The sequence below is a fragment of the Mobula birostris genome, chromosome 25, assembly GCF_030028105.1.
Source record: "Mobula birostris isolate sMobBir1 chromosome 25, sMobBir1.hap1, whole genome shotgun sequence".
Taxonomy (NCBI): Eukaryota; Metazoa; Chordata; class Chondrichthyes; order Myliobatiformes; family Myliobatidae; genus Mobula; species Mobula birostris.
In genome coordinates, this window is record NC_092394.1 from 33,181,428 (window position 1) to 33,201,831 (window position 20,404).

Consider the following 20,404-nt stretch of genomic DNA (forward strand, 5'->3'; position numbering starts at 1 on the left):
CTTAACTGAGGAACAATTACATTCGGTCGTTTCAAGAGTCGATGGGGAAATAGCAACGTTGTTACTTTTGCCTTGTTTAAATTCGATCAGTATAAAATGAGGAATCAATACCTTGGATAGTTGATGTCCTTCAAAAGCAAACTATCATAATTTAAAAATAATACCTCCAAATTATGAAGAAAACTGAAAATACCAGTAAAGTTGCAAAATCCAAGCACATATAATATGAAAGAATAATCTGGCCATACTTGATCAGAACTTAGTTCGGGTTTCACAAATTGGTAAAACAGGCGAAAAAATATTTATTAATTTGAAATGAAAGCAATTCCAGGTTTACTGCGCTCCTACTACTAAACATTCCATAGCAATTATACAGATTTTAATACCAACATTGTTGAGTCATGCTCAGTACGGATGAAAATATTTATTAATATAAAATGACCCGACTATATCGATTTTCACTCTCGACCAGTACAGTACATCAATCTGCCCTTCATTAGAATCGCCAGCAGGTGACTTGGGGATTGGTTTGATTTGAGTGTAGTGATTCCCCAACATGGGACAATGTTTGACGCCGAACATCGGCCAGTTCAAAAACTTTTGTCTCGGAGCGGGATGACCGAGACAGAGTTTCTATCCCACACCAGGCTTGAGTTCCTCACGCTCCACTGATATGGATCCCGCGCTGATGGCACAGGTCCGTTATACCCTGATCCCATCACGTCACAAGGGTAAGGTCCACCTTTTGTTTCACTTTACCAAACAAAAGATGACCTTATCTTAATACTTAACTTGCAATAAACTTATAAAAAAAAGGGATAAGTGTACACTGACACCTTTCAGTCACCCAAACCGTGCACACTGAACCATCGCTCCAACTTCGACACACTTGCAGTTTCGTCGATCTTTGCAATATGTTTTAAAAATGCAAAGCCTATTAATTAACAATGCACGGTGCGCAGAAACGCGAACCGTTTCACCGCGCTTCTCCAAAAGGAACATACACGTTGGTGTTATCTTTGTTGTTACAGATACTGGTGCCAATTTTCCCTGATCTTTCGGCGTCTGCTGGTTTGTTGCCTCACTTCATCAGAACTTGAGAAACACGAGCAAGAGAGGGATGCAGAGTGCAACGTAATGAACGATCCGTCGTTAAGATACCGGGCTGTTTGTAAACATGGCTGTGCTCCGGAGCTCGGAGACCGCGCTACCCGAGATGGGCTCAACGTTAACCGGCTGGATTATTTTAAAGTCTCCTCCCCAAAAATTCCCCGTGTAAAAACGACTGGACTATTTCCTGGTGAGGAAGTACACATGAGCGGAACTGGCGTAAGTTGTTATCCCTGCGCTGAAAGGGCTGTGGATCTGTGTATTACTGACTGGGGAAAGCTCCATTCTTTCCAAAGGATTTTTTCCCCTTCTCTCCATTCTTATTCATCTCCCTCCTTCCCTCGATTAGGATTCTTTCATCCCCTTCCTTGCATTTGATCGGAATTTGGAGAAGAATACACACAAAAAAACCCGTCAGCTCCGAAAGTCTTCAGTCTGATGGCTAGAGCTGGAATCTACTGTGGTGGGATGGACGGTGCGTGAATTTTATTCCAGACAAAGAGAAGTCAGAGAGAGAGGGAGATAGGGGGAGAGAGAGGGAGGGAAGGAGAAAGGAAGAAGGGGGCACAGACAGACACAGCCAGAAAGAGGGAGAGAGAGGGAAAGAGACAGTGCATGTGTGCGAGAGAGATTGATGAGAGATAGTGAGTGTGGAAAGACAGAAAAGGTGTGGATGAAACAGCGATTTGCTACTAAGCACCTTTTTTTTCGTAACTGGTTAAAATGCAGAAATGATGGGAGGGACATAAAATCAGCCAGGATTTCTAGTTATTTTCCGGTCGCTACAAGTGGAAGAAAAGAGCATTTTGCAAGTGTATGATTTTATTTTTAATTTTTAGGAAGGACCAAATTGTGGTCGTGGTTATTGTGGATTCCGGGAGATTACTGCTGCTGAAACTATTGGGGGAATTAGAAAAAACAAGTCGGTGTCTCATCTGGGGAAAAAAGTGTTATTATAGAATCAACGTCAGTCCGTACTGTGGAGACCTGGTCAATTTCACTTGAGAATTTGGTCAATTTCACCTGGGGATTTTCTTGTCAATTTTACTTGGAATTTTGTCATTTTCTGTCCGGATGGTCGGCTCGCTTGGAATTATTATGGGAATATTGGAATAATTTCTCCATCCAAGTTATAAACGGATTCTTCTCTTGCGGATTTCTGTCCCGGTGATTTATTAATACACAGGCGACGTGCATCTTTAGCCATCGTCTCCTGCAAAGTGCTTTGGCTGGGCTTTGTGGAATTGCTATTGTTGATTTTATTGAGGGAGAATATATTTTAGCCGTCACCTTTCTGTGGGGAATTCGTGGGTGTGCAATGGATGGCCCGCGGTGCAGTGGGCTTCGCCGGAGTAGGCGATCCAGAGCTCAGAGAAACCGAGACAGGAAGGCAAAGGCGGGAGGAGGTGGCGGTGGTGGAGGCAGTTCGAGGGCCGTCAGCACACTGTCCTCATCGGGATCTGAGCGAGAGGGCAGCAACAAAAATCCAGCCACATCCCGACCTAGACCTCCAAGACGACGGAGGAAAGATTCGACTTCAGGAGAAGAAGATCTCATTGATGGATTTGGAATAGCCAGTTTTGTGACATTGGAGGCATTGGAGGTAAGCCACGGTTGGATTATGCAAATTATTACCTCCTTGAGACGAGAGTTTTGGATGCGGCTCAGTTTTTGAAATAAAGCCCACAATGACCCTTCATTATCATGGGAAAATATGTTGTAAATGATTAATTTTACTTTTGGTTGTGTAATTGAACTATTCTCTCTGCTATCATGGAAAGCTTAAGAGTTTTTGGTTAGGTTGTTCTATGGACTCTTTCTACCCCTAATTCACTTTGCACCCCATATTCGAAGTCTGAAACATTTTAATATATGAAAGTAGTGTTGATATTTAGTAGTGGGTATAAAGAGTGAAGCTGGTTAATATTCTTGTTTCTCTTTAACCTATGTGTCACTGATAGATAGGCACCTCCATTGTAATTTGTCAAATTAATATTGTTCAGTCACTTTCCTATAGACTACAGTTGGTTAAAAATGAGTAGTGACTGAGAAGGTTGAAAAGCCACCAAGTAATGTATCTGTACTGATTTGGAGGTCAACAGTGCTAGAAAGGATGCAAAAGATTACCTCAATGAGAGGAACAGAGTATGATACCTTTTATTTGATTAATAAAATTGCATTGGATTGTGATTATGAAATTATATTACTGAATATTGAGAGGGGAGAGAGCATCTGGAAGCATGCTCAGGAGAACTTGCATTGTGGATGTGAAGATCTTGCATTTGGTGAAAAAAGCTATTAGTGTTGCCAGAATCTTCAGTAATCTACAGTAAACAGTGGTTGGGTGACTCCTCTTTCAGTAGGGTCAGCACCATTTATCCAAAATTGGGTGGATTCTCCTCCACCAGTAACACGGAGAAACAAAGTAACTAGTCTCCTTTCAGAGATGTTTGTTTGCTTAATCCAGAACTAGAGAATGAAATGCCACTTAAGTTATTACTTAAGTCTCCAAAATGACAAGTATTGATTGTTTATCCTTTGTATTTGGTGCTTTTTTCATTTAAATGTATTTTTTATGCTTTTGGATCAAATTATGAACTGATTTTTAATACTTTTATTACAAAAGAGGAATGGAATTTTCTTTCCTTCTCTGTAACATTAATATATTTGTGCTGGAAGTGGAACATAACACCTTTGAGCATTTCCAGAAGTTTTATTTATAAATCAGTTCATGTGTTCTAGTGCTTCTGCACTGCAGTATCATAGATCCAGTGTAGAAATAAGCTGAGTTATTGCTTGTGATGCTGTCTGTTATCACCTTTATATGCATTGTTTACATGCCATCCAAATTACATGTTTCTCCTCTCCAAAAATAAAGCATAACTTTTTAAACCATCAGACCTTGTCAGTGACATCTATAGGAAGAAATGGATATTTGCTCAGAATAACATATGGCAGACTTTCATTTTATTTCCAACCTTGTGTAAGTGATAAGGTAACTTGTATTGAGGTTATGGTGTGAAACCTAAGGTGGATTTTTGGTTGCCATTGTGCTCTTTTAAGAAGGAGTGACACGCATTTTGTATGAACTGTTTCATTTTAACATTGTTTTGCAAAATTACATTGCAATGAATTGATCTAATTATTGTTCTTATTGCTTGTGTCAGTTGCGTTTCCTTAAGGAGCGAGAAAGGAACTATGGACATATTTGATTTGTACAATGCATAGAAAGTTATTTTAACTGTAGTAATTAAATATGCAGATATTGGTTGCCGAAGTGTCCTCACTTTCCTGACTCCCAGTGCAGTTTTGTGCGTGGATGATGTCTAGGTGTAATACATTTTTGTCACTGCAAAAGCTGTGTTCTCACTCATTTTATTTATGGGATTTCCTGTTGAATGTCAGATGTACAGTGAAAACCTGGCAGACTGTTCAGAATTACATTGATTAATTTGATCAGTATTGGAATCATAGTAAGTGAAATAAATGATTAGAAAATAATTGATTAATTGATATGACAGTGAAGTCCGTTAGTGTCCAAGCCACTGATTTGATGATGTAGCTTGTTTTGCTGATGTAGATTGTACTTTACTGGAGCTGCCTAATTTTCACTGCAATTACGGAACCGATTAATAAGTTTCTGTAATGGCGTTATTACAGTTAGTAGACAATGATCCTTTACTAAAATTAGCTGACTTTTTAAGTATCTGTTGGGCATTACTAGATCTCACCCCTCTGGAATAATTGAGTGAATAAAATGTTATTTTATCTTTCTGTTGACTGAACAGCTTAAATAAACTTAAGGTATAGGGAAAAAGATTTCAAACAGTCTTGCTCTGAGGAATCAACTTAAAACTCTTAATGAGTCAGTCTTACTTGGTTAATTACCAAGTTCTTTAACAAGGTTAAACCATTGTCATGGTTTTGTGCACTCTGCTAGGATATTTAATTGTGTTATTTTAAATGTAAATAAGTACTTATAAACTAAAGCATTTTAATTTACCGAAGTATAAAGAGGCTGTAATAAAATTTAATTGTAATGCAGTGACCTTCCTTGACAGCTTTTGTACCATGACCATTCTTCTGCAATGCTCCCGATTATCAAAATGTAAATTCAGTGTTTGTAGCAGTCTGCATAAAACCAATCAACTTTTGGATAAAAATTATTTTAAGTATTGTGTTCCTCTTTGAAAACCGTTATTATTGGTCAAGAGTTCTGCTGTGGCGATTTTTAAGTTGTTGGTCCTTGTATTATTAATAATGTGTCATTAAAGAGTTCTGTAAAGTTGAAGCCTTCAGTCACTTGGTCTAGGCATGATCAAGAATTCACTTGCACTTTATTAATTGGGCAGATGGGTTAAGCAGTGAAAAATGTTCTTCCAGATTGCAGATCCAATCCTTTGAAAAGTTGATTTTTTTTTCAGTATGTATTGAAGATATACCATTGGTGTAATTGGGTGGCAGAGGGCTGGCTAGCATGTTGAGCCAGAGGGTCAGCTAGCGTGTTGTAGCTCTAAATATAAAAAAATAAAGTATCAGCTCTTTTGATTGCAACATATGCGTAGTTAGTTTGTAATAACATGGATTACACTTATGCCAGCCAACATATTAAAACATATCTCAGAGAGAATTCATATTGCCTAACATAAAAGGGAGGGTGATTTTATAATGAGCTGTTATATTGTTTAATAAGGTGTTGTTAACAGAAATGCAGTAAACTGCATAGCTATCAACTGCCTCCCACAACAAGATCAGGGGAAAAAACACGGGCACACCATAAGAGGATTTTACTATAGTGAGAAAAAGCAATTTGTATTTAAATTCATTTTTTTATTACTAAGTATATCAGAAATTGCTGTTATTTTTGGTGAGAATTGACTGTCCCTTTTTAGTGTAATTTATTCAGAGTTAATGGGCACGCAACCTTCCAGTAATAGCAGCACAGTGTAGAGATGTTAAACCTTCTCCTGACTTGGGATGCATTTTTTCCTCTGGTATGGTGTTCACTGTGATTTAAAAAAAATCAGCATCCATGAAAAATCTAGAATTTACATGCTTGGCTGAAAATGCAACTAAATATATGAAGGGTGTAGTTGAGGCATTGATCAAAAGCAGCCCTGCAGAGAACAGATCCAGTAATTTTGTGTAACACGTTGTTATGCACAGATTTGCTAGCCAGTCAATAATGTACTGAATGCAGGCAAAGACGTGGATATAAATTCAATTATTTGAGTTGTGCTTTACCCATCTATGCAAAACGAAGGAGTTTTGACCGTGTAATGTTTGGAGGACCAATTGTAAATTCTCATTGTTTTGCTGTCTGCTGTAATCTGGGGTTTGTATTGTTAACATAACATCGCCAGTAGTTAATGTGGAATGCCAGGGATCACTGACCACCACACATGTACATTTGTACTTTAAAATGTTGCAGATGGGGAAATTCTTTGTACTGCCCCAGTTTTAGATGCAGCATTTTGTTTTGTTAGGTTGTTAGTCCCTATTATTAATACATTGGTAATGTATACAATTGTACACTTTGCTATGTGTGTGAGAATGTATGAATTGATGTCATAGAAACCACAATTCAGATTAACATCAACAATTCTATAGCTTCACTTTAGCACTTTTTAGAATTATCTGAAGTCTTTAATGGCTTATTGTGCTGTGCTGTAGTTGCAGTTATATTTATCCTGGCTTGATATTTACCTGTGGGTAATAATGTCATTTTCTTTATAATGTTACATTCCCAACCTTGATATCATTTCTTCATGTTGTGATTAAAAGATTTGCTGTGATCTTAAATACATTTCATCACCATAATACATTTTGTTGCTGTTCAAATGTCTGCATTCTTACTGTAAAAGACACAACTCAAGCAGGAAGATATTGAGATTATTTGACTTGCAAGAACTCATAACTCAAATGCTCAGTGAGCATCTTCATTTAAGGAATAGAAAGTCCCCTGGATGCCACATATTGTAAAACAAGATGAAGTTCCATTTTAAAAAAAGAGTGTTTGACAAATGTCTATCTGCAGTGCTATTTCAGGTTCTTCTGCCCATAAATTCCCTCCACCAAGCAGGGGTCATATTCATTTTGATGGCGTTTCGCAGCAGAGTTCTTCACTTATTGTGAATTGATTTAACAAGATAAGAAGATAGAGAAATACTGCTAGTGCTGATTCCATTTTTTCCCCTGTGTGAAAACTTATTGTAGCATTTAAATGTAATTTTGATGGGGGACATTGTCAGCTGACAATGACTTTTGTTGATTCAGATAGGGAAGGTACCCTTGAGAAGGTGGTGTGAAGTCTGCTTGAACTGCTCTTGTCCTTGAGATGAATGCACTCCCACAGTGCTGTCAGGTCACAGGAATTAAGTACTGTAGTGATGAAGTGACAGATGGGGTGTGATTGGGATGGGAACTTGTAAGCATTCCTGTGTACTTGTTCCCTTTGCCCTACTACATTGCGGAACCTGCGTGTGAAGGAGCTGCAGTTGAAGAAGCAGTGAATTATTTCATTGCTTATTGTTTCACACTATTTGAATATATTAGATTTCTGCAATATTAATTAATCACTCTTCAGGGGAGGTGTTCCAAAATGTCAAGCTGTAAAGTGCCGCTGTTAACTAGCATTTCAGTTATTCAGATTGGCATCTAATCTGCAGTGATAACATGCAAATGCAGAATGAAATAAAAGATTTCCGGTCTTAACCTGAAATGTCGGCTGTTTATTCATCTCCATAGAGGCTGCCTGACTTGCTGAGTTCCTCCAGCATTTTGTGTGTTTTACTGCATCTGCAGAATCTTCTCTGTTTATGAAAAGATATTCAAAATGGTTAAAGATATTGTAAATTTTGCTGTACTTGAGGATAGTGTTTTGAATTGTATACAGATTGGTGAAATTGGCTCACTTTGTAGGATCACACTCTCTTGGATTGTTGATTGTGAGTGTAAATCTCATTCCAGAAGTTGAGCATATGATTCAATTCAGTGTCGTGTCGAATGGTCCATTGGGATTAAACTGAGTTCTATCTTATTTCATTGCATTGAAGCTGCTACAAGAATGGAAATTGAAAGTGGGAAATAATGCTAGATTCAGAAATAATTCATACAGCAAGCATATTAACAAAAGATTCAAGCAGACTGATTAAATATAATATTTGCTTTCAGCCTATAGGTACATTTACCTGTAATGCTGGGTTTCAAGCCTTATGGTTAAGGCTAAGGTTTTCCTTCTTGAAGCACAGTCATGAGCATTCTTGGGAACTGATGAGTATTGTGGATCAGGGCAAACATCATTTATCTCTGTCCCAAATAAAATTGCAGATACTCATGTGCTAATTCTTGGATATCCCAAAAGTTGTCTTATTGTCAAAGTTCACAGTAAAGTTATCAAAGTATATATATGTCACCAAATACTACCCTGAGATTAATTTTCTTGCAAGCATTCACAGCAGAACAAAGAAATACAATAGAATTAATGAAAAACTGCACACAAAGACTGACAAGCAACAAACGTGCAAAGCAAACATGCTGTGTAGACATACAAAATTTAAAAAAAAGTAAATAAATACTGAGAACATGAGTTCCAGAGTCCTTGAAAGTGAGTCCATAGGATGTGCTCAGTGATCAGTTTCGTGTTATCAAGACTTGACAATTTTGCTATTGCTAAGGGAATATCCTGTGGATAACATACATAATTAGTCTGATATCAAAACATCGTAGGAAGAACTGGGAGTTATTTGTGATTATAGCAGTGATCTGCTCTAATATGGCATTAATACTTTTTTGTGTGATGGTCTGAATACTTCACCACAAAACACCATTTCTAACATCACCCCTGCATTTGAGCAATCATTGTGCTATCCAACTGTTTTCTGCCAACATAAAAGGCTGCCTTTAGGATCAAATGTTCATTTGTACTGAGTATTTCCAACTGCTGCAATGTGTGAATGAGCTGGGTCCCATTGTTAATAAATTCCTTGTGGCATATGACTATTTGCTAAGTAAACTATTCTTGCCTGGAGTGTCCGAATCCAAAGCAACCCTGTAATTACGCCCAGTATTTAAATTTTCTATTCAGATCAATGGGATAATTTGCAGAATAGAGATTGGTTTGTTCTGTGTAGCTGGCAGTTTGGGCAGTTTTAACTATGATCAAACCAAAATGATTCTCAGGTTGATTTTGATCAATCTTTGAACAGAACAGTGATGAACAAAGAAGGGTCACATTCCATCTGACCTAACTTCTTCCAAGCAGAAATCCTGGTCCATCCAGTCTAATTATTGATATGCATTGCAATGTAGATGGGTCACAAAATATTTCATTGCCAATACCTTAAGTTGATAGCTCAGAAAAATTGAATTAAGAGCAAACTTTCGGCAGGTATTATTTTAATCTGCACAAGGCGATCTTGAATCGGATGCCGAATGTATACTTTTACTTGACATCCTCCGGCAAAGTGGAATTTTAGAATCATCCTTTCAATATGAGCTTCAATTTGTTTTTACAGACTACTTTACCTTGAAATGTTATTAATATTTGAATAGTTTTAAAAATATATGAATTATGAATATGTCCATTTCATTGTTTGCAACTCAGTAGGTGAGCAACACAGTCAGAAGTGTTGATTAGGGATTAGTAAAGCCTTCAGTAAAGCCAGATGCTGTCTAATACTATCAGAGTAAGAAGGCAAATTTTGCTGGATTAACATTGTTCCTCTCTATCAGCATCTGAAGGCAGAGTAAGACTTTTTATTGCCTTAGGTGTATATTGCAGAAGAATTTAGTTTCTGTCCTGCTGAGAAAATATATTTCCATGAAAATTATGTGCAGAGTTAGTTTAGTAATTCCCATCGTTATAACGGTATCTAAAATCAAAAGTATTGAGTTGGCTGTAAAACATGCTTTGGGACATCTTGAGGTTGTGAGAGGCACTACATAAATGGAAGTTTGTTCTTTTTTTAATGAGCTAATTGATTTGCAAATGAGTCTGTTGATGCAGTTAATGTGGCTTAATCATTTAAAGAACAAATTTCATCGATTCGAGGCATTCTGTAAAATAATACAATGTCAAAGGATTTCTGACCTATGTTTAAGACATGCCTGTGAATTGAATGATTCTTGCATGGAACTTCGCATTTTTATTTCATAAATTTGTACATGAAGGAAGATGCAAAGCCAGTGGCTGTATCTACATGAGCATTCTCTAGTTCCAGGAGTTGCCTGATCTGATTTGTATTCCTCTTCGTAAATGATCAACACCAGTTGTAGCCTTTAATCAGAGTACAGAGTATTGCTTACCTACCTGTGTTGTCCGACAAGTGAGGGGAAATAATTTTATTTTGCAGTTAATACGTAAAAAGTATTAGGTTTATCACGCTGCCAAGTGAAATCAAATAAAGCGCTGACAATAGTTAATGTGGCGAGCACTGACAACACAAATAACAGGAGGCAATTTGATGCTTGAATCAGCTGTATGCATTTAAACAATATGCCTTGATGATGAATTTCATGCACTGTAATAGAAGTGTCAAAGTGGTTTTGTGGTGTCTTTCCATATTGTTAGTCTTGGGCTGTATGTTCACATTTATGGTAAGTCAACAGTCATTTAATGCCTTTGTTTCTAAATATTAATAGCACAGAATGTACTTTTGTTAGAGATGTAGTTACTTAAAAGATTCCACTAACTGTGTTTAGACATATGCCAATTGGTCAAATGCAAGAGTTGACTTGTACACCAGATGCAAGTTTGGGGTCCCTTCACAGTTTATTGACAGAAAACACAGTGATAAAGCCCAGATAATTTCTGTGCATTACCATTAGTGTGAAATTGCATCATACTGCTACTTGCAGATCTCTTATTTTATTTTGATAATGTGGTAAGTGCCTCTTCTTTCATGTGACTCTGGAGACAAGATCCCTCTGTATAAATCCTCCCTTTGTTGGATACAGTTGTGAGAAGCACCTGACAGGACCAAGGTCTGATTTGCAGTACATCCTTGCTCAGACTCAACATTCCCTTTAGCACAGTGACCCAATGTTGCACATGGCTTAAAATGGATACCAGCTGGACTGGGATTTGAACCTGTGTCCACAATCGGATCCTTGATACTAGGATCCTTGGCAGTGTTATTGCAGTGTATCTCTCCTCGTGGCTATCCCTCGAGGTCGATGATGATGGTCTTTGTTCTGTTGATCTACTTATGGGCTCTCAAGTGATGCAGTGTATACTGCCCCTCTGAGTACGTGCTTTTTTTAAAAAAAGGATAAATTTAAATCGTCTGTTGCATATCTGTTCTTAAGGAGTTTTTTTCCAGTTTAAGTTGTCTTCTTGAATTGCTTATCTCACTGCCAGCAATCTTTATCTTAGCTCCACTAACTGCCAGCATTATGTTCTGCCAAGTGTTTCCATGTGGCTTCACATCACATAACAGAAAGAGATTTCATTTTACACGATTGTGACATTAGACCGAGGCTGGAGTGATTCCAGCAGATAGCGAGAGAGCAAGAGAGAGATTTCATTTTAACTGTAAAAATTGTTCCAGAGAGCTCTATGCTTGTGAGGAGGAAAGGGATTGTTATCTGTGCTTTAATCAACTCAAAATCTCCTATGTCATTACAAAACACACTGAAACATTGATTGAGACCATTAGTAGATGGATAGTGATTTTATTGCTGAGCAGCTGCAGATCAGCTTGTTCTACAAATGGAGCCATTTACCACACATTAATACACAGTTCTGGCTGGTACAATTGGTACAATTGTCAAGTTTTAACAATCTATTTACCGGTGATAAGTAGCAAATTGTGACCTGTAATACTACATATAGACTGATAGGTATGAAGGCAGTAATAGTGTGTGTGTGTGTGTACGTACACACACACACACACACACACACACACACACACACACACACACACACACACACACACACACACACATAATATATATATGTATAAAATATATAATGTTAATACTTTATTATGTTCCAGCATTTTCTTACATATAATAAATCAGGCAAGTGATTTGTTGTCACAAAATAACCCGGGAGGAAACCCATAATTTTCTGTATACAATTCAACTTTCCCTGTCGAGTAATCTGCTCACTGTTTTAATTTTAATCAGCAGCCCACTTCAAATTGCTAGTGGTTTTTGCCTTAGCCCACCGACATGTGAAGGAAGTTTCCAGCTGGTTACTGTAACACCTGCTCCCATAATAGACATGTGCTCCACTCCACTTTCCAGCACTTTCGTTTGAGCTCTGACTCTGAGTCAGGGGTGGTGAACTGAACGCAGGTAGTCTCCTGGTCACAGTCTGCCATTGCTTGAGTTCACTCTGACAGGTACAGTCCAAAATCACTGCTAAAGCACAAAGGAACTAAAACTAAGTCCGGCTCAACAGCACACAATGACCCCTACTGGAATTGCAAATATGTGCATGTTGAAATGCACAGGATTGTGTTTGCCTCTGAACTTCTCCTCCGTTATTAGATAAGCTTTGACTCGCACTTGATATGCAAGCACCACTACCTTGCTGAACTGTAAGACAAGGAGTCTACGCCACCAGCAGAGGAGAAAATTGGAAGAAGGGTAATGTTTCAGCTCCATTTCAATGTGGAACTCCCTTTACACAGTACCCCTGTGGATCATTGGAGGTGCTAGCAAATTTCTTTTAACATAAATTGAAATCAACTATCCCAGTGACTTTATAACAACATTGGAAGGATGCGCCTTGGAACCAGAGTACACCTCAGTAACTGAGCATTGTACAGCCGGCAGTGTTGTGCAGATGGCTTTATAGAGCCTGCCAGATGGATAATACATTCTGTACATACCAGGAAGATATATTTCCTGTGTAAACTATATTTTCTCCATTACATTGGGATGGAAACATTCACTCTCCGTTATGCTAAGACCTTCTTGATGATACCCACCACGGAATACTCAGAATAATTGGGGTTTAGTATTCCACTTTCCATTAATTTTTATTGTTGGCTCTAAGTTAAGTAAATGTGGCTGTATAATTTCATTTTGTACTGACAAAAAAAAATACAGTGCAATTATTTTCCTTGAGGGAGAAGTTACAGAATCTAACTTGTGCTCTGTCAGTGAGGCTGATCAGAGTAAACTGTGAAGGAAGCTGGATATCATTCTGTAAAGAAGCAGGAGGCAAGTGGTGGCCAGCAAAAATTGGTTTGATTATGCCTCAGGTTCTGAATGCTTGTTCCCTCACTGACCCAGTGGCCATGTTAGGAAATGGTGCTGAGACCAGATGTACATCAAGTTCACCTCAAAAGACTGAGGGATGATTTGACAGAGGTATACAAAATTTATGAGGAGTACAGATAGGGTAAATGCAAGCAGGCTTTTTCCACTGGCATTGGTTGGGACTAGAACTAGAGATCATGGGTCAAGGGTGAAAGGTGAAAAGTTTAAGGGGAACATGAGGGGAAATGTCTTCACTCAGAGGGTTGTGAGAGCATGGAATGAGCTGCCAGTGCAAGTGGTGCATGCAAGCTCAATTTCAACATTTAAAGAGAAGTCTGGATAGGTGCATGGATGGTGGCGGTATGGAGCACAGATCGATGGGAGTAGGCAGTTTAAATGGTTCAGCATGGACTAGATGGCCCGAAGGGCCTGTTTCTGTTCTGTACTTTCCTCTGACTCTATAAATGAAAATAGTTTTGCAAATAATTGGCCAGTTGAAGAGTGATCTTTGAATTATGATAGGAAAAAAGAAAGGATTTCATTCACTTATGTTGCTTTTAAAGAAATCTAATCCTTTTTACTATTTGCACTCCATTAATCTTCCCAGGCTTTGCCAACACTTTGGATTAATTTTACGACTATTCATTAAATTTTAAAGATGGCTACAGACAATGCAACTTGAATAAAGGAGACACAATGTCTGGTGATTTCAACTTGCGGATCGTGGAGTAATATTTCCTTTCCCCGTTCAGTAATGGTTGATGTGAAATGATCTGCCTTTATTGGTGTGGTGTGGCAAGACCAATATTCGCTGTTGAATGAGGCGGGGCAGAACTGGAGAAAGCTGTCTTCCAGTGGAATAAACAAGTGAGGATTCCATATTTATAAGGGGGGGGGGCAAAGAAATGTTATATAGAGCTGTGAAAATAGTTTTTTTCCTGCTTGAATAATCTGTCAGTGGAAATGATAAATCGAACAGGCACAAACACATTATATGATAGATACATGTCTAGAGCTAGTGATTCACTGAAATATAAACTGTCAAATGTGGCAGATGAAGAATTCCATTCTGAATGGTGAATGAGTTATGTAGCAATGATTTGCTGCTGGTTTACTTTTTTTCCAAAGTCATCAAAGCATGCTCTGGTATTGTGCACATGCCACGTAATTCTACAAGCTTTATTGTTTTATTTCTAAGGGCTGAGGTGATATCATGGCCTTGATCTGTGTGGGCTTTCCTTGACAGGAGGTGGTTCGTGTTCTGCATGCATTAGAGTAGTTTTCCCACAAGGGCACTCTAAGGGAACTTGTGAGGTTGAAGAAGAGCATAGTGGAAGCACGAGGTGGTTTGTTTTCCCACCCACGTTGTTGAAGCTAATTTTGATTTTGTTTGTGTGCATGTTGTCATTGTGTGAAGGGTTTGATTGTGCAGAGTTGTGCATGTAGGAGGGAAATTGAAAATCTGGCTGAATGGTGCTGCCAACACCAACCTCTCAATGTCAGTAAAACCAAGGAGATGATTATCGACTTCAGGGGGAAGAAACCGGAAGTCCATGAGCCAGTTCCCATTGGGAGAATGGAGGTGGAGAGGATTAGCAACTTGAAATTCCTGTGTTATCATTTCAGAGGATCTGCCTTGGGTCCAGCACGCAAGTGCCATTACAAAGAAAGCAAGGCAGTGCCTCTACTTCCTTGGTAGCTTGCAAAGATTGAGCATGATATCTAAAACTTCAACAAACTTCTCTAGATATGTGGTGTAGAGTATACTGATAGGCTGCACCATGGTCTGGTATAGAAACACCAATACCCTTGTACTGAAAATCCTACAAAAAGTACTGGATATGGCCCAGTTCATCACAGGTAAAGCCCTGTGCTCCACCCATGGAGTGCTGTCACAAGAAAGCAATATCCATCATCAAGGACCCCCACCACATTAGTTGACCCTAACCTCAATGTAATGCTAATATAGGATGCATCACCCCTGCACACTCAGCATTGTGAAGGAACCTTTCCCTCTATCCCTCCCTGGTGCATGCTTCTATCCCCACCCCATTTCCTCTTTTTGTAATACATTTTCCTTGCAAATTCAGAAATCATAATACCTGTTCTTTTATTTTTCCATTTCTGTCATCCAGAGACCTAAATATTCCTCCAGGGTGAAGCGTTAATTCACGTGTACTCTTCCGTTATAGTGTTCTGCTCAGGATGTGGACTCCTCTAGGATGCAAGCTTGAATTGGATGATTGCAAACACTTCCTGTTTACAGGAAAGCCAGTTAGAATCAGAATCAGGTTTAATATCACCAGCATATGTCATAAAATTTGTTGTTTTGCGGATGCTGTACATTGCAATACATTATAATTAAAACTAAATTACAAAAGAAGTGTGTGTGTATTTGTGTGTGTGTGTGTATATATATATATATAGTGTGTATGTATCTCCATATATATAGATCTCAGGCTGTACTGTTTCACTGCTAATGTAATGGTTTCTCTGTAGCAGCAATGTTCCGGTTATGACTAGGGATAATGGGCTTTTGGAATGTTGATCTTTCTTGTTAGTCTGGAAGAGAGTTTTTCCAGTCTTTTGCCGGGGAGAGATGACACGAACGGAGAGAGTTGGTGGACTGCCGGACGGAGTAGACTTGGGGCGAGGGTCCACTGGTTGGCGACGATTGGAGGAGGTCGATGGTGGACGAACAGGTTATCAGTGAGCTTCAATGCTGAATGGGCAGGGGTGATGCATTCCATATTGGCATTACATTGAGGTTAGGGTCAACTAATGTGGTGGGGGTCCTTGATGATGGATATTGCCTTCCTGTGACAGCACTCCATGTAGGTGTGCTCAGTGGAGCACAGGGCTTTACCTGTGATGAACTGGCCACATCCAGTAATTTTTTGTAGGATTTTCCATGCTCAGTCTTTGCAAGCTACCAAGGAAGTAGAGGCACTGCTATGCTTTCTTTGTAATGGCACTTGAGTGCTGAACCCAGGGCAAATCCTCTGAAATGAAACCACAGAGGAATTTCAAGTTGCTGATCCTCTCCACCTCCGATCTCCCAATGAGAACTGGCTCATGGACTTCCGGTTTCATGAGAATGGGCCATTTGTCTTTTTTATTTTGTTTTCTTTATTAACCATATAGTCAAATTAAGAATGATAAAGTTCAATCGTTTAATGGCATATTGTGTACTGTTTGTTATTTCGTGGTATTGATTTGTAACAGGGGACACATCGTGCAGCATCCACCCAAATGAGATTTCTTAGCTTTGACTGGGCTGGGGGGCTATCAGCCCCTATATTAAGTCGCGAGCCGAAGCAGGAGTTAAATATATATATAAACCTGGTGGTGGAAGGGAAGAACCTGTACCTGAAACGTTGACTGTGTGTCTTCAGGCTTCTGTACCTCCTCCTTGATGGCAGCAATAAGAAGAGGCCATGTCCTGGACGATTGGAGTGGGTGGTTCTTAATGTTGGATGCTGCCTTTTGAGGTGTCCTTGACATTGGGGAGGCTAGTGCTGTGGTGGAGCTGGCTGAGTTGACAACTTTCTGCAGCTTTTCCCAATTTTTTTTTTCCTCTCTTTCTCCATACCAGACGGTGATGTAACCAGTTAGAAAGCTCTCCACGGTACAGCTGTAGAAATTTGTGAGTATCTTTGGTGACGTACCAACTCTCCTCAAGCTTCAAATGAAACATAGCCGCTGTTGTGCCTTCTTTGTAATTACATCAATGTACTGGGCCCAGGATAGATCTCAGAGATGTTGACACCCAGGAAATTGAAACCGCTCAATTTCCGCTTCTAATCCTTCAATGAGGACTGGTGTGTATTCCCCTGACTTACTCCTCCTGAAGTCCACTGTCAATTCTCTGGTCTTCCTGACATTGAGTGCAAGACTGTTGCTGTGACAACGCTCAACCAGTTGGTCGGTCTCGCTCCTGTTCGCCACCTCATCACCATCTGGAATTCTGCCAACAATAGTTGTGTGGCCAGCATATTTACAGATGGCATTAGAGTTGTGCCTAGCCACACAGTTGAGAGTAGAGCAGTGGACTAAGCACACATCATTTAGTGCTTAGTGTTGATTCTCAGCAAGGAGGAGATGTTATTTCCAATCCGCACAGGCTGGTTTCCAGGTGACAAGCTGAGGATCAACTTGCAGAGGCCCAGGTTTTAGAGTACGTTTGGACGATTTTGAGTGATGCCAAGTCTACTCTTGTTTTCTTTTGTTGTTGTCAGGTGGAGGGATGATATGTGTTGCTGCCTGGCCAGGGGTGGACTGGTTGGTGTCCATGGTGAGAATGATTTTGTGAGCTGGTGCTGTATAGGGAATGATTCATTGGTTGATCAAATTGCCACATTTTGTTGGGCAGGATTTTTGTGTGTTAGCGCTGTGGGTAGTGGCTGACATTCTGTTGGATCAATGTGCATAGTTAATTTCGTGTGCTTGAGCTGGCTACGGGGAACAGCTTTGCATGTCGGTGCAGGATGTAAATAATGTACTTCTGCTTTGTGTTTGGTTGTGGTACTGGGTGAAGGAGGTGAGTGTGTATATTTTTGCCAGGTGTGACAAATAAAACTGCCCACTATAATCAGGTTCACTCCAAAATACATTATATTTCTGTGTAACAAATGAAAAATAGGAATAATATTCAACAATGGGGAAATCTGCACATCAAGCTCTACTAAGAACCAGGAGTAGTTGATTACTAGAGATTCCTCATACCTGCAGTCAACCACTGTTGAACCAACTAAGCACCACCAGTAGCCACCAAAAGATATGGGAGCAGATTGGGCCATTTGGCCCATCGAGTCTGCTCCAGCATGTCGTCGTGACTGATCCACCATCCTCAATGCGGCTCCAAGCCTTGTGAATAACCTCATTTGGAATGAAACATTTTTTAAAAAATTACTCCAACACAAACAACCCTGGAGGCCTTACCAAAAACAGTCAACCAGATATCTGGCACCAATACACTCAATCATCCCCAGAAGCAAAACACAAAGTCTCCCCTTACAGCTGCATTGCACACGTAATCACATAGTTCTTCTGGTATTAAAGCACACAACTGGTCCCGAGATTGCACCAGTAAGGCCAGTCATGCACCAGGCACCACCAGAGTACGGAATGCATTGTCTTGTTACTATCAAGTCCAAACAACCTCTACATACTCTACACCAATGCATAAGACCATTCCTTATACCCTGCAACCTTACATAGAACCACCCCTCATTGTTACCTCCATAATTAGCATTAGCTCTTAAAATCTACATCACAAGCATAAATAATCAGTCTGCAACCAACTTCAACACAGCTAATCACACACGGAACTAAGATCACCCACATACCCAGCTGCCACAGACAAAATCACTCCTAGAACAAAAATCATACACCATGAATAAAGACACAGTCATCACCTGCATTCAGCCAATGAATCACTCTGTAATCAGCATCAACTTATGAATCACTCTGTACTCAGCACTAATTTATAAATTCACTCTCTACACATGTAAACCAGCCACTCTAATCTACACCAAGCATTAACAGCCACCCTCTACACTATGTATTGACACTTACACTCAATGGTCAGTTTATTAGGTACCTCCTGTACCCAGTAGTGTGGCCACAGAGTGTATGTTCATGGATCTTCTGCTGTATCCCATTCACTTCAAGGTTCAAAGTGTTGTGCATTCAGAGATGCCCTTCTGCACATCCCTGTTGTTACACGTGGTTATTTGAGTTACATGCACCTTCCTGTCAGCTTGAACCAGTCTGGCTATTCTCCTCTGACTTCTCTCATTAACAAGGCATTTTTGACCAGAAAACTATTGCTCACTGGAAGGTTTTTGTTTTTCACACCATTCTCTGTAAGTTCTAGAGACGGTTGTGCATGAAAATCGCAGCTGACCAGCAGATTCTGAGATTCTCAAACCGCCCCGTCTGGCACCAGGATTATTCTACAGTCAATATCACTTGGATCACATTTCTTCCCCATTCTGATATTTGGTCTGAACAACAACTGAACCTCTCGTGCAAGTCTGCGTGTTTTTATGCATTACGTTGCTGCCATATGGTTGGCTGATTAGATATTTGCATCAACAAGCAGGTGTACCTAATAAAATGGCCACTGGGTGTACAATCAAAGCATCACCAAAGGAGAAAACACACTCTCACAGTCTTACACTATCAGATAAAGTCATTCTCTGTATCTTGCATCAACACACAATATCTTCTACATTCAGCACCACACACCAGGAAGAATTAGACACAATGAACATTACATCCAGATCCAATGGACAAGAATAACGTATGTTAAATGGACAAAAATTGAGCTCACCAACTTTTCTAAAAGTGGAGTTTTTTTTTGAATCGTGAGAGACTGCATGGTGTTAAGAGGGACCAAGATGATCTTGCTTATAAATCACTGCAGGTATATCAGGAAGGCAAACAGTCCGATGGCCTTTATTACAAGAGGATCTTAGCACCAGAGACCAGATATCTTCCTGAAATTGTAGAGGATTCTGGTGAGACTGCTGCTAGAATGTTTTATATAGTCGCCCTACCCAGCAGCTTGTGACTGGTGTGTGTGTGGGGGAATTCACCAGAAAAATCTGAGGTCGAGGGTAAATTGTCGTGTTGGGAGAGATTAAGCAGACGAAGCTCATACTTCGAAATAATAAGAGATGGTCAAAGATGGTCTAATTCAAACATGCGAAGGTCTTTCTGGACTTGATGGGTGAGCTGCAAGGATGATAATTCCCTTGAACGCGGTATTTAGAATCAATTGTCAAAGTCTTAAAGTAAGACATTATGAAATAAATAATCTTCAGAATGGAATTGATATGAAATTTCATCCTCAGAGGGCCCTGAGGCTTTAGAATTTTTCTACTTGAGAACTGTGGAGGCTAAATCATTGAAAATATTCAAGACTGAAGTTGATAGATTGTCGGTTATTTAGAGTTAAAGTCTAGTTTGCTGTCATGTGCAGAAGTACAGGTACAATTAAAAAAAACAGTCGCAGCACTATCGCTGTATGTAGCATCAGATACAAAACGTGCACCTTATTTTAGGGAGTTCAGCA

General features: G+C 39.5%; 1 protein-coding gene across 9 annotated transcripts in view; it reads left to right on the forward strand.

Moving 5' to 3' along the window:
* Positions 1-1,367: 1,367 nt before the first annotated feature.
* auts2a (activator of transcription and developmental regulator AUTS2 a) overlaps positions 1,368-20,404 on the forward strand; it is a 1,190,979-nt gene continuing 1,171,942 nt past the window's right edge. For 8 of the 9 annotated variants that reach the window (XM_072242929.1, XM_072242934.1, XM_072242932.1 and 5 more), the window contains exons 1-2: positions 1,369-1,585; positions 1,950-2,713. In XM_072242929.1, coding sequence (XP_072099030.1) covers positions 2,429-2,713 — 285 coding nt within the window. In that variant the 5' untranslated portion in view covers positions 1,369-1,585; positions 1,950-2,428. Of the gene's footprint in view, positions 1,586-1,949; positions 2,714-20,404 lie in introns of all 9 variants that reach the window. The other variant, XM_072242935.1, reaches the window with a different exon arrangement.